Source organism: Scyliorhinus canicula, chromosome 3 (genome assembly GCF_902713615.1).
Source record: "Scyliorhinus canicula chromosome 3, sScyCan1.1, whole genome shotgun sequence".
NCBI classification, from domain to species: Eukaryota; Metazoa; Chordata; class Chondrichthyes; order Carcharhiniformes; family Scyliorhinidae; genus Scyliorhinus; species Scyliorhinus canicula.
Window position 1 is genome coordinate 97,230,845 of NC_052148.1, and position 15,395 is coordinate 97,246,239.

Consider the following 15,395-nt stretch of genomic DNA (forward strand, 5'->3'; position numbering starts at 1 on the left):
TCCTAGTAAACCGCTTCTGTACCCTCTCCAAAGCATCCACATCCTTCTGGTAGTGTAGAGATCAGAATTGTACACACTATTCTAAATGAGGCCTAGCTAAGGTCCTCTACAGCTGCAACATGATTTGCCAATTTTTATATTCAATGTCCCGACCGATAAGGCCAGCATGCCGTATGCCCTCTTGACCACCTTAAACACATGTGTTGCCACTTTCAGTGATCGGTGGACATGCACGCCCAGATCTCTCTGTCTGTCAGTACTCAAGAGTTCTGCCATTTATTGTGTAATTCCTCCATGCATTGGACCTTCTAAAGTGCATTACCTCACGCTTTTCCGGATTAAACTTCATCTGCCATTTCTCCGCCCAAGACTCCAACCATTTTATATCCTGCTGTATCATCTGACAATTCTCTTCACTATCCGCAACTCCACCAATTTTTGTGTTGTCTGCAAATTTACTAATCAGACCAGCTACATTTTCTTCCAAATCATTTATAAACCACTAACAACAAAGGCCCCAGAACTGATCCCTGGTGGAACACCACTGACCACAGCCTTCCAGTTCTGTATCCAACTTGCCAGCTCTCCTCTGATCCCATGCAACTTCACCTTTTGTTCCAGTCTACAATGGGGTACCTTGTCAAAGGCTTTACTGAAGTCAAAAATGTGATTTGCAGGCTGTAGCAGAGCCCCTGGAAATTAACTAAGATCAGGAGCTAAGAGGGACAGAATCCTTGAATTGAGCAGGGTGAGGTTTGAGGAATAAACGGCTGGTTGTGTCAGTGATCGAGTCTAATTAGCCAAAATTGAAAAAGAAATATAACTAAGAAATATTGACGCAGAAATTAGCAAGAGAGGAAAGAGATTAGGAGAAAGGTGATATATTTTGGTAGGAATAACATGGAGAGACAATATAGGTCATTAGAATAGAATCCCTACAGTGCAGAAAGAGGCCCATTGAGTTCGCACCGACCTTCTGAACGAGCACATTAGCTAGATCCACTCCCCTGTCCTATACCTGTAACTCTGTAACCCCACCTAACCTGCACATCTTTAGACTGTGGGAGGAAACCGGAGGAAATCCACGCAGACACGGGGAGGAGTGCAAACTCCACACAGTCGCCTAAGGCGGAATCGAATCGTGGGCCCCCGGCGCTGTGAGGCAGCAGTGCTAACCACCTTGCCACGTGTAATGGGTAAAATTCTTAAAAAGGGGTACAGGAGTAGAGCGACCTGGTGTATATGTGCGTAGATCATGACCGGTGGAGAGAGCAATTAATAAAACATATAATATCCTGGGTTTTTGAATAGGGGCATTGAGTTTGAGCAAGGAGGTTATGCTGAACTTATGCAACATACTAGTTGGACCTCGGCTGGAATACTGCGTATGGTTCTGCACGCCACATCTTAGGAAAGATGTGAACACATTTGAGAGAGTGCAGAATAGCTTCCAGGAGTGAGAAACGTCCGTTATGAGGATTGATTGAAGGGGTTGGGACAGTTCTCACTGGAGAGAAGAAGGCCACAAAGAGATTTGATGGAGGTAATCAAGATTAGGAGGGGGCTAGGCAGTTCTGAGAAACTGTTCCTGCTCGTAAAAGACCAAGAACGACAGGACACAGATTTAAACTGTTTTGTAAAAGAAGCAAATGTGGTGTGCAAAAAAAAGATTCTTAGTACAGCAAATGGTTAAATAAATAACCTTGGACAGAAATGTCAGGGCTGGTGGTGTGACATGACTGCAATCCTGGACAGCCATATCTGCAAAAGGTGTCTGCAGCTCGGGTGACTTAGGCTCTGAGTTGCTGAGCTGGACACTGAATTTTGAACGTTGTGGGGTATCGGGGAGCAGAGTTATGGAGACACTTTGTTCCAGGAGGCAGTTACACCCTTCAGTTAGGCAGAAATTTAGAGTTGGTTAATGTTCAGGGATAGGAGAGTGTGACTGCAAGTCAGGCAGTTAAGGGGAACCAGCATGTCGTGATGGAGGGGCCTCAGTCCCCGATTTTCTCCAATAGGTATGAGGTGCTAGCTACCTGACTGGATGATGCAAATGTTGTACATGAAATGAAATGAAAATCGCTTATTGTCACAAGTAGGCTTCAAATGAAGTTACTGTGAAAAGCCCCTAGTCGCCACATTCCGGCGCCTGTTCAGGGAGGCTGGTGCGGGAATCGAACCGTGCTGCTGGCCTGCCTGAGTCTGCTTTAAAAGCCAGCGATTTAGCCCTGTGCTAAACCAGCCCCTCTGTGTCCAGTTCAGATACTTCAACTGTCCGTGTGGAGTGTGCATGGTCTCCCAGTGTCTGCGTGAGTTTCCTCCCAGTGCTCCGGTTTCTTCCACTGTCCAAAGATATGCAGGTTAGGTGGATTGGCCATGCTAAATTGCCCTTAGTGCCCAAGCAAGTTGGGTGGAGTTACTGGGTTATGGGGATAGGGTGGCGGTGTGTGCTTGGGTAGGGGGCTCTTTCCAAGGGCCAGTGCAAACTCGATGGGCTGAATGGCCTCCTTCTGCACTAAGTTATGATTCTATGATTCAACCGGCTCCTTAATCAAAGTTTACCCAGGTGTCTTTATTTAGGAGGAGAACAAAGTACGGACACAGATATAATACAACACACTTTATTTAATATAGTTAACCAGTAAATTACGCACTATATATAAAAGAAACACCCAGGATTCGACTATACTACCCGCAAAGGTTGTTTAGTATGCTGTAGATCCAACCCTCGAGTCCCCCTAGTTCCTCTTTACGAAGTGATTCTCGCTGGTTGTTTCTTCCTTGCTCTGGTCAAGATCATCTCGCACATCAACTCTTTGCTGCTGGTGTCTCTGAGATGCCTTCCTTTATCCCCCTCTCTCCCCGCCTTTCCAGAAACTTCTCTGGCTTCTGGCCAATGAAGTCTCAGGAGGGGTCTTAGCAGCCAGTGGTCCAGTTGATGACTGTTTGACAGGCCATCTGAGACCGCCCCAGGTGTCCCATCTTTGGTGATGTGGGCTGCACATGACCTGTTCCCATATAAGGTATCAGTAGATACACTTGGTGATGGAAAGTCTGTCTCGATCTGGGCTACGGACAATGAACGTGAGCATTTCATTGGGGTACGATGATCTCCTGCTGTGTCGCAATAGAGTGCGATGATCTTTGATGAATGATTGAATGGGACAGGCCCAGACATGTTCTGACAGCTTATCTGTTGGTTGTGTATTTGACTTTGGTCAAGTCTGGTTTCCAAAGCCTTCCTGAGGTTGACTGCAGTATGATTTTAAAATGTCCAATTCTTTGATATCCAATTAAATCGGCCTTAAAAGTAGTCCCTGATTATGTTGCCACACAAAGGACTAAATTATGATAGGAGACCGTATAGACACTGTTCTCTGCAGTTATGACTGGGAGCTAGAAAGGTTGTGCTGTCTTCCCAGTGCCTAGCTTAAGGACATCACTGTGGCTGGTTAATAAGTTGGAAGGGGAAGGATCCAGTTGTATTGCTCCATATGGGAACCAAGAATGAAGTTCTCTGCTAAGAGAATTTGAGGAGCTAGGGGCCAAATTAAAACACAGAACATGACAGGTAGTCATCTCTGAAATGTTAGCTGAACCAGACGCAAATTGTCAAGCAGATTGGAGAATTAAACGCATGGCTCAAAGAGTTGTGCGTGAAGAACAGGTTTTGATTCATGGGGCACTGAACTTCGGGAAGAGTGAGCCATTCTGTTGCGAGAGGCTCCACTTGAATTAAGCTAGGACACGAATCCTGGCCAATCCTATAAATAGGGCTGTGGAAGAAAGGTCAAGGAATCGGAACATTGCGAGCAATGTGAGTAAAGGCGAGCAGAATGGGTAAAGAGAGTTTAATAACATTTGCACATCAATAAATAGGACATTGCAGGAAATGGAAGTAAAAAAAAAAATGGAATGAAAGGCTCATTGCTTGAATGTGTGGAGCATCCATAATAAGATAGATTAATCAGTGAGCGAAATGGGGATAAATTATGAATCGCTATTACAGAGACATGATTAGAAGGTGATCACAGATGGGAAATAAATATTCCAGGTTACACAATATTTAGGAATGGTAGAATGGCAAAGGAGGAGGTGTTGCTCAGATAGTAAAGGATGACATTAGTCTGAAAGGATCTGGCTTCAGAAGATCACGAAGTAGAATCAGTGTGGCTGGAAATTGGGTACTGCGATTATCAGAAAACACTGGTGGCAGTAGTTTACAGGCCCCATAACAGTTGTTACATGGGCAAGAGCAGTAAACAAGAAATTATTGGTGCTTGTAAGAAAGGCAATGTAATAATTGAGGGACTTCAATCTTTATATAGATGGAGGCAAACAAATCGGTAAGAGTGGGAGTTTGTAGAATGTTTTTATTACAGTTTCTTAGAGCACAGTGCTGGGGAACTGACTCGGGATAAAGTTATCTTGGATCTAGTATTGTGTAATGAAGCAGGGTTAATTGGTTAGCAATGTCATAGTAAAAGATAATGATCACGAGGCTACTTAATTCCATCTTGAGTTTGAAAGTGACATACTCCAATCGCAAAAAAAATCTTAAACACAGCCAATTACATCGGTATGAGGGAATAACTGGCTAAAGAAACAATTCTAAATCTTCAGCAGAAATACATTCCATTTAAAAATAAAACTCAGTGAAAAAGATCTATCCCTGGCTCACTCGAAGTTAAGGATGGCATTCGATTAAAAAGGAGGCTTACAATTTGCAAAACAAAAAACAGTAACAAGTCTGACAATTTGGAATGTTTTAGAAACCAGCAAAGGGCCACCAAAAAGTTGATAAAAAGGGAGAAAATAGAATATGACCGTAAACTGGCCAGGAATATAAAAACAGATCGTAAGAGATTTTATAAGTCTATAAAAAGGAAGAGAGTGGCTAAAGTAAATGTTGGTTGCTTACAAGCAGAGATAGGAGAAATTATTATGGGGAACTAGCACAAGCATTGAAGAAATATTTTGTCTGTCTTCACTGTAAAAGACATAACTACATGCAACAAATAGCGAGTAACCTAGGGGCAAAAAAAAATTAATATCAGCAGAGAAAAAATATTTGAGAAATTAGAGGGACTAAAATCTACCAAGTCCCCATGACCTGATGGCCGACACTTGGGGTTCTAAAATAGATGATGGACGTGCTGGCTATGATTTTCCAAAATTCCTTAAATTTGGGGACTGCCCCATTAGGTTGGAGTTGGCAAATGTTATATCACTTTTCAAGAATGGAGGGGGAGAGAAAACCCTGAACTATAGGCCAGTTAGCCTAACATCAATTGTTGCGAAAATGCTGGAACGTACTGTTAAGTCTTAACAATGCACTTAGAAAATAGCAATATTATTAGAACAAGTCAACTTGGTTATATTAAGGGGAAATCCTGTTTGACATTTATTATAGTTCTTTGAGGATGTAACTAATAGGGTACATAAAGGAGAACCAGTAGATGTAGTATACCTGGATTTCCAAAAGGCATTTGTTAAAAAGACAAGGTGTGGTTGCTGCGTGGATTCTCTCTGCTGCTTCTTCAGAGGAGTTCTGCAGGATCCTTCAATGGGAAGACTACCCTGAAAAATTTAACGTGAACTTTTTTTCTATTCCGGGTCGGAAACAGGAGTTCCGACTCTGAATGGAAGATTTGGGCTAATGTGATTACAGATGCCCTGTCGAGAGTTTAAAGAACAAAGGATGGTAACAATGTCTTAAAGCCAGATGATATTAGGTGTTATAATATTGTAAAATAACACCCTTTTTGTAATGAAGCTTGTATTTGTAAATACGATTATCATTGTTGTTACCTGTGTAATATATAATACACCAGCTGTTAAAAGGCTTAATATTTTAGGTTTGTTGTGTGTCGAACCCTGTTGAAAAGAGAACTTTACCACAGTAAGCCTTTTAAGAGGAAAGTGTGACAACGTTTGTACAGTAGGAAAATTTGTAATTTCTTTAAAATGTCCAAGGCTTTTTAAGAATGTTTGAAAAGGACTCTTAAGAGATTGCATAAATTGTAAAGAGGTGAATTGTTATTCTCATGGATAATAAGAAATATTGGCCCATGTGACCTGGTGATCCTTGAGGTGGAAGCAGTATTGGTGGTAAAGAAGTTACGATACAAAATATCTGTTTGGCCAAGCATAGAGAAAATAGACAAAGAAGCATGATTTACCTTGAACAAATCTCTACTGACTTTCTTTCAGTAATGCACTTTTGGTCGCGTGTTAATGTTTGCCCGAATTATTGCTTCTAAAAGCTTTCCCACTGCCCAGGTTGCATGGAGGAGTGCAGCTCGCAAGAACACTCAAGAAACTTGACGCCATACAGGACAAAGCAGCCACCTTGATTGGCACCCATCCACAAACATTTAATCCCTCCATCACCAATGCACAGTAGCTGAAGTGTATACCATCTTCAAGATGCACTGCAGCAACACACCAAGGCTCTTGTGATCACTGCCATCTAGAAGGAAAAGGGCAGCAGACACATGGGCACACCACCTGGAAGTTTCCCTCCAAGCCACTCACCATCCTGACTTGGAGATATATCGCTGTTTCTTCACTGTTGTCTGGTCAAAATCCTGGAACTCTCTCCCTAACAGCACTGTGGATGTACCTACACCACATGAGTGGTGTAAGAAGACAGCTCACCACCACCTTCTCGAGGGGAAATAGGGATGGGCAATAAATGCTGGCCTAGTCAGCAACACCCACATCTCATGAATTAATTTTTTAAAAACTGACTGGCCTGTCATTGTTGGGTATCCTTTGCACCTTTTGTTTTGCAAAATAGTGTAACATTTGCAGTTCTCTAGTCTTCTCGCACCATTTCTTTATCGAAGAAGATTATGGCCGGTACCGCTGCAATTTCTTCTCTTGCTTCCCTCAGCATCCGAGGACACATCTGATCTAGTTCTATCAACTTTAAAGTACAGCCAGCCTTTCTAATACCACCACTATCATGGAATCATAGAATTTACAGTGCAGAAGGAGGCCATTCGGCCTATCGAGTCTACACCGGCCCCTGAAAGAACATCCTACCTAACCCCACACCTTCACCCTATCCCTGTAACCCAGAAACCCCACCTAACATTTTGGACACTACAGGGCAATTTAGCGTGGCCAATCCACCTAACCTGCACATCTTTGGACTGTGGGAGGAAACGGAACACTTGGAGGAAACCCACGCAGACACTGGGAGAACGTGCAGACTCCGCACAGACAGTCACCGAAGCCGGGAATAGAACCTGGGACCCTGGAGCTGTGAAGCAACAGTGCTAACTACTGGGCTACTGTGTCACCCGATCCTGCAGTATCTCAATTACCTCATCACTATACCTGAACCATCTCCACTTTAAAGCCCTGCCAATCTTTTCCAGTTTACCTGGGAGTGATTCATTCTTGCTTCTTGAAATTGCTCCTGGTCACTTTCTGTGGCTAACATGATACAATAATCTTTGCTCCTTGTCTGTGTTATGTCTGCACATGCAATTTTGATGATTCTGTTTTTTAGCATTAAGTTCCTGCTTACCTATGTTGTTTGCATTGCCTGAATCAAGTAACTAAATAAGTAATTATTTCTGCACTAAAAGAATTAGAACGATGTAACTTAATACAATTTAAACGGTATAGTGGTGAAGTTCAAGTGATTTTTGAATGTCCTTCAGATCACAGAATTACAACTTTGAGCTAATTTCTCAATATCTAGAAAACCTCATCATTGTAAGAAGCAACCTCCCATATAATAATGATCTTTATTGTCACAAGCAGGCTTACATTAACACTGCAATGAAGTGACTGTGAAAAGCCCCTAGTCGCCACATTCCGGCGCCTGTTCGGGTACACGGAGGGAGAATTCAGAATGTCCAAATTACCTATCTCACATCTTTCGGGACTTGTGGGAGGAAACCGGAGTACCGGGAGGAAACCCACGCAGACACTGGGAGTACATGCAGACTCGGCACAGACAGTTATTCAAGCCAGGAATCGAACCTGGGACCTTGGCTCTGTGAGCCATAGTGCTAACCACTATGCTACCGTGCTGCTCTGTGTTGTTACCAGAGACATTACCGTGCTGCTCTGTGTTGTTACCAGAGACATTGGTGTTATAATGTGTACAAGATGGTATTCCCTTTTGTGGAGTTGTTGCAGAATGACTAGAGAACAAATGGCATGGGTATATCATATACATTTAAACTACACTTCATAACAAAATGAAATTAAAACTGGCAAATGGGAGAAGAGGCATATTTATAAATCCCTATGTAAGAACATCCTTTTCGAATTATTTACATCCCAAAATACCCACTTCTTTTGGGAGCATTCAGTCCTGTTTATTAGATATATTTAAAATCTTCTAAGAGGGAATTGTTTGTGTGACGGCTTTTAAGTCAAAATGTCAGTTTAAATCTAAAATATATTTTGTTTAATACTGCTGAACAATAATTTGACATTTATTCAAAACAGAATTGAAGGAAGGAAACTTTAACATTTTGTTATTGCTAGAATCTCACTTTGTTAGGGAAGCGCAGATTTGAAAAGTGGAACAAAACAGTAGCTGTCTTTTTTATCACTGCATGTTTCACCAATTTAAACATTGAAATCTAGAGTGAGGTGAACCCATGCCGATTATCGTAAAACTTCATCTGGTTCATTAATGTCCTTTCGGGAAGGAAATCTGCTGTCCTTGCCTGGTCTGGCCTACACGTTACTCCAGACCCAAAGCAATGTGGTTGACTCCTTTAAATGCCCTCCAGGATGGGCAATAATGCTGGCCCAGTCAGCAACGCCCACATCCTATGAATTAATTTTTTTCAAAAATGTATGGCGATTGTGTTTATTCCTGTACTTCTCCCACCTCTGCTACCAACTTTCATTTGAGATGTACTCCCAGAGAGAGAGAAGGAAAAGTCAAGATGATTTGCATGCCTCTTATGCATTTAATAGCAGATTGAAGAGTGGTGTTGGCAAGAGAGCTGGGAGAAAGTTGCAGTAAAATATTTCACTTCATCTGTGTTGGATATCCTTAAGAAGGTGCCTTAAAAAAACTTCTAAATAGGAACAGAATATTTTTGTTTTCAGCATTCTTGAAGGACTGTGTCTTTTATGTCAGTCACCTTCGATTCTTTATACTTGCTTAGAGGATGGACCATTATTGGATCTCTCCCGATTATTATGGACTCTTATCTTACAGTGCCACAGCTCAGCCAAAGGGTGCTGGAGGGAGAAGATAAGTCAGTTATGCCTGGGTGCATTGTAACCACTTTGAGTTCAATTAACAAGATTGTTTAGTTTGGTGTGGTTGCTTGCAACTGAGGTTCCAACACAATCTTTTTTGGTTCTTGGGATGTGAGCATTGTTGGCTAGGCCAGCATTTATTGCCTGTCCCTTAATGTTAACATGGTGGTGAGTCGCTTTCTTGGACTGCAACAGTCCATCTGGGGTGGGCGTGTCAGCTTTCCCAATGCAGCGGGAGGTGTGGATAGAATCAATGGGGATGGGAGGCTGGTTTGTGTGATGGACTGGGCAACGTTCACTGAAGTTTCTTGCTGGCGTGAGACTTGAAGGGCACCTTGTAGGCAGTGGTCTACTGTCCTTTTGTTTTACTAAGTGGTAGAGGTTGTCTGTTTGGAAGACTGTTGAAGGAGCCTTGGTGAGATGTCGAAGTGCCTCTCCAATATGGTGCACAATATTGCCACTGTGCCTTGGTGGTGGAGGGAGTGAATGTTTGAGATGGTGGTTGGGTTGCCGATGAAGCAAGCTTCTTTATCTCCATTTCTAATGATGGAATGAAAGCCATTGAAGCAGCTGAAGATGTTTGGTCTGAGGGCACTATCCTGAGGAACTGATGCCCTAGATTCTAGGTGATTGGCTACCACCAAATGCAACCAAGGGACGGCACAGTGGCATATTGATTAGCATTGCTGCCCCACAGCACTAGGGACCCAGTTTTAATTCTGGCTTTGGGTACTGTGAAGTTTGCACGTTCTCCTGTGTCTGCGTGGGTTTCCTCCAGGTGCTCGATTTCCTCCCACAGTTCAAAGATGTGCAGGTTAGGTGGATTAGCCATGCTAAATTGCTCTTTGTGTCCAGGAAAGTGCAGGTTAATTGGGGTTACGGGGATAAGATGGGAGAAGTGGGCCTAGGTTGGGTGCTCTTTCGGAGGGTCGGTACAGACTCGATGGGCTGAATAGCTTCTTTTCTGCAATGTAGGAATTCTATTCTATTTACCTTTGTGCTAGGTATGATTTCAACCAGAGGGGTGGGTGGGGGGGGGGGGGGGGGGATCGCCCCCCAAGCCCCCATTCCTATATTAATGCTACACTCTGTCAAATGCTGCTTTGACGTCAAAGGTGGTCAGTCACCTTGCCTTTGGAATTCAGTTCTTTTGTTTATGTTTGGCCGAAGGCTGCAGCATTTTGCATTGTAATTACTGTATTGCTGGGTTCTTTACAGATTTAGCATAGTTGTGATGTTTGTTTCAGAAATTATAATTTTAAAAAACGTATTCTTATGTAATTCTTTTTCATTTCAGCTACAGAAAAACGGCCTTCGAAAAAATGGTCTTCTGAAAAATGGTCTAACTTGTAACTTCAAATTTAGTACTTGGAAGAGCACTTATAAGCCCACTGTTAATGATGACACAGAGACGAGCAGCAGCGATACATCTGATGATGATGTGTGAGAGGTTAAAGAAAGACATAAAAATTATTTGGGTATAATAATTATCATTGTGGTAAACTGCCAAAAATAAACTGCATTAAAAGCAGTACGATACCCCACCAGAAGAAATTTGAGGGGACTTCTTTATTCAAGAACACAGATTGTTGGACTTGGCCTAATTTGAACTTTGCTTAATGCTTTGTAACGGCCTTTTGTAGTAATGAGGATTTCAGTTGGATTTAGCATTGATCTGCTTCATCACTGCTGATCAGAAGATACATTACTACAATGTGAAAAAAAATTATTGATCATGGGATAATTCACAGATCTAATAAACCGAATTGAAGTTCAAATTGTGTATTGTTCCATGGAGCTTATGGCTTAAAGTTGTTCCATTCGTTGAGAAACAGCAATCTGAAAACACAGTATCCTGCTTGTTGAATCATATTCATTACCAAAACAGGACCCTGCAAGTCCACTGTCTACAGAAAAACAGGTGATGTAGCATGTTGATCAAAAGTGGAGAAAGATACAGTAGAATTTTCATTGCTTAAACTTAATGAGTGCTCTTATACTGTTCCACTTCTTTCTCAAAGTTAATTGCTTTTTTTAACCATTTGTAGTTTCTTTTTTTTTTTAATCATCACATTCTTGAATTTGTAGAAAGAAAAACACTGAGATCAAGAGCTTTATCTGCGCTGCACACAGCCTTGATATTCAGGGTGGACTGTCCAAAGCAAACTATTGAAAATTGACAGATTATTTTGATAAAGCAGTTATTTACAAGTCTTACCAAGAGGTTATGATCACAGTTGCTGGATCTATTCACTAAATGGAATAAAAACTGGATTTGCAGCAAGTCTGATGATGGTCTGACTTTGTGCCAGAACTATTTTAGGAGTTGGTGCTCCTACATATTTAATATCAGGCTTCAAATTCCAATTACTTTGAAAGGGAGGCTGAAACCTTTTAAAAAAAGGTTGTGGTTGTGACCCATAATACACTGAGTTTAATCTCCACACAAGGAATTGAGTATATAATCTAGGTTAACACTTCAGTGTAGTGCTAAGAGTATTGTCCGAGCTGTTGTCCTTCAAGTATTGCATTAAACTAAGCCCATTCTTCTTTTTTTTTTAAAAAGTATTTTTTATTGGTTTGCATTTATAGGAACATTGTAAAAAAATTGTCCTGTAATATGGAGATATCTACAGAATGGGTATATAATAACAAATAGAGAAAAAAATAGTAAGACACAATTATAGGAACATATGCAGGTATGTATATAAGGGTAGCGTGTGTATAGATATAGATACGGGGGCCCTGGCTTCAGATCTCCAGTCATTGGCTACCCTTCCGTGTTGGTCTTACTTTGTATGTGCTCGTTCCTGGTATTAAAATATACCAGGGGACGTGTTTGGCGCCCCATGGGCGTACTTTTGGTATGGTTGCACCCATGTATCTCCTCGTCCTTGGCTCCTCTGTCTTGCTCATTCTGCATCCTCCTGGCGCGGCCACCCTTCCTTTGTCCTGCTTATCTATCCTGGTTCTGGTCCCCCCCGAACCCCTCCTTTTTGGTCGTTGGTTACAAACAGGTCTTGGAACAGGCTGGTGAATTGCTTCCATGTGTTGCAGAAGCCTTCCTCCGATCCCTGTATGGACAATTTTACCTTTTCCAATTTGAGGAATTCTGCTGGATTGGGCAGCCAGTCCGTGGCCTTGGGTGGTGCTGCCAATCTCCAGCCTAGCAGAAGTTTCTGATGGGCGATCGTCTCCAGCCTCACTCTCACAACCTTGGACACGCCTCGAAAGAAGGCGATCCAGTACCTGACAAGTCTGGGGCAAGACCAGAACATTGTGTGGTTGGCCGGGCCTCCCTGACATCTTTCACATTTGACCCCCACCTCTGGGAAGAACCCACCCATGCATGTTCTTGTTGAGTGCACCCTCTGCATTACTTCCAGCTGTGTTTGGCTCAGCCCTGTGCATGAGGAGATGCAGTTCACCCAATACAGTGTTCCGCTCCAGAGTCCTCCAGCTATCTCTATGCCTAGCTCTTCCTCCCATTTCTCCCTTGTCACATCCAATGGTGACCATATCTCTTCTAGTAGCCGTCCATACATGTCAGCCCCACTCCCATTTCCCCATACCGAGTACTCAAGAAACCCAGTGATGGTGGCCACGCAGACAATGTGGAACCAACTTGGGCACCACTTCAGACTGGTAGCAACGTCCACCATGGCCTCCCATCTGCATGAACCATAAATTCATGCCAGCGACAATAGACACCTCCTTTAAAAGGTGGCGCCAGGAAAAAGAGACACTGACTGTAGGCGATTTATACATAAATGGCAGAGTAGTGACCCTGGGGAACTGACCGACAAGCTCCAGCTCTCCTAGTTCACCTGTGGTTAGTAGTTTGTCCAGTAGGGAATGTCCTGGTAGCTGGGGGCATGTTGTCTCCTTGCGGAGGAAGCTCCTGAAATTAAATGTATCGCATACCCCACCACCCATACATACAATCGCCATGATTTACTTGTGTACTTTGGTGAAGAAGGCCTAGGGTATGAAGATTGGGAAGGATCTAAATAGGAATAGGAACCTGGGCAGCAGGTTCATAATTGCCTGCACTCTCCCCGCCAGTGAGAGTGGGAGTGAGTCCCACCTCTGTAGGTCCCTCCTTTACCTCTTCCATCAGGCTCGACAGGTTCCATTTGTGGATCCGTGTCCAGTCATGGGCTATTTGGATTCCAAAGTATCGGAATTTTGTTTGGGCTAGCTAGGTTTCCCAGCTCTGATTCTCTTTCCCCCCTGCCTTTGCAAGTTCATGGGGAATATTTCGCTCTTGCTCGGGTTGTGTTTGTAACTTGAGAATGCACCAAATTCCCTCGAGTTCCATTATTCCTCCCATGCTAGCTCACGGGGTTTGAGACGTAGAGGAGCAGGTCATCGGCATAGAGTGGGACTCAATGCCCTCTGTCCCCCCTCAGGATGCCTCTCCGTCCCTTCGCTAATCTGAGAGCGATGGCCAGTGGTTCGATTGCCAGAGGAAATAGCATTGGGGACAGAGGGCATCCATGCCTCTGTGCAGCCGGACATATTCAATGCTGGTGTTGTTTATCCGTACACTTGCCATGGGAGTGCTGTACAGTAGTTTCATCCACAAGGTGAAGCCTTGCCCAAAGCCAAAACCGTTCCAGTACCTCCATTCAACTCTGGAGACCTTCTCTGCGTCCAGAGAGACGATCACTTCTGGTGTCTCCTCCCTGAGTGGGATCTTGATCACGTTTACAGGCGTCTGATGTTTGCTGTTAGTTGGCTGCCCTTGACAAAGCCTGATCCTCTGCGATGACCGCTGGCACGCAACTCTCCAGTCACTTTGCTCGGGCCTTCGCCAGCACTTTGGTGTCAAGTGTTTCGGTGTGAGATGGGGCTGTTTGACCCACACTCATTTGGGTCTTTGTCTTGTTTAGGGATTAGCGATATCGAGGAGTGTGCCAGCATGGGAGGCAGGGTGTCTCAAAATAGTTACTGAATATCTCTCCCAGGGCGGGGTCAGTACTGCCGCAAATATTTTATAGAAGTCCACCGGGAATCTGTCTGGACCCTCTCCATGACTTTGCCCAGCTTTAGTGGTGTTTCCAGACTCTGCCTCTCTTGCTCCCCAGCCCCTCGAGGAATAGTCTCCTCTTCAAGTCCCCCTCCAGGGGTTTGAAGGTGCATAGCTCTCAGTCGAAAATCGTGAAGGCCTCAATGATCTTATCTGGCACCATGACTTGCTTGCCATTCCTATCTTTCTGCCCCTAACACCCCTGGAAGCACTGATTTCCCTACAACGAAGAGGTCAATGCGGGAGTATACTTTGTGGTCTTGGTAGAAGAAGATCTCCCTTTGCCTCGGGTGGTTAAATTGCCAAGAGTCTCTCTTTTTCTCTCTCTCGCTCTCTCTCTCTCTCTTCCCCCCCCCCCCCCCCCCAAATCTGCTCCATAAAGGTATTCAGTTCCCTTGCCATAGCTGATTGTTTCCACGATTTGGGGCTGGATTTGTCCATCCGTGGATCCTGTACGCAGTTGAAGCCGCCCCCCTGTCTCCGTCATGATGAGTCGATGGGAGTCTAGCTCAGGGATTTCTGCCACAGTTTTAAAAAATATTTCCAATTAAGGGGCAATTTAGCGTGGTCGATCCACCGACACTGAACATCTTTCAGTTGTGGGATTGAGGCCATGCAGACACAGGGAGAATGTGCAAACTCCACACGGACAGTGATCCGGGGCCGGGATCAAACCTGGGTCTTCAGCGCCGTGAGGCAGCGGTGCTAACCACTGCGCCACCATGTTGTCCGCTGCGGGTCTTTCTGATCAAGTCTGTGTCATTGCAGTTGGGGCATATAGTCACAAGCACCACCGATGCCACTTCCAAGACATTGTTGACCATTACATACCGCAAACCACCCCCCCCCCCCCCAAGATCCGTCACTGTGTTCGTTGCTGTAAAGGTTGCCCACTTATTAAACCGTATGCCCGCCCCCCCCCCCCCCCCCCCCCAGCCTAGCCCTCGTCCCATAGCACAGTTGATAGGTCTGTCATATCCAGCTCTTTCTTGCCCTCTGTCAATACTTCTTCTTCAACTGTGTCTCTTGAAGGAAGATTATGCCAGCCCTCGGGCTTTTCAGGTGAGCAAAGACTGAATCTTTTCACTGGGCTGTTTGAGTCCCCTGACATTCCAGA

At 43.9% G+C, this 15,395-nt stretch overlaps 1 protein-coding gene across 1 annotated transcript in view; it reads left to right on the top strand.

Annotated features, from left to right (window-relative positions):
* Positions 1–11,024, top strand: part of LOC119962826 (vasculin-like) — a 115,606-nt gene extending 104,582 nt beyond the window's left edge. The window contains exon 12 of the mRNA XM_038790957.1: positions 10,544–11,024. Coding sequence (XP_038646885.1) covers positions 10,544–10,693 — 150 coding nt within the window. The 3' untranslated portion in view covers positions 10,694–11,024. The remainder of the gene's footprint in view (positions 1–10,543) is intronic.
* Positions 11,025–15,395: the final 4,371 nt, after the last annotated feature.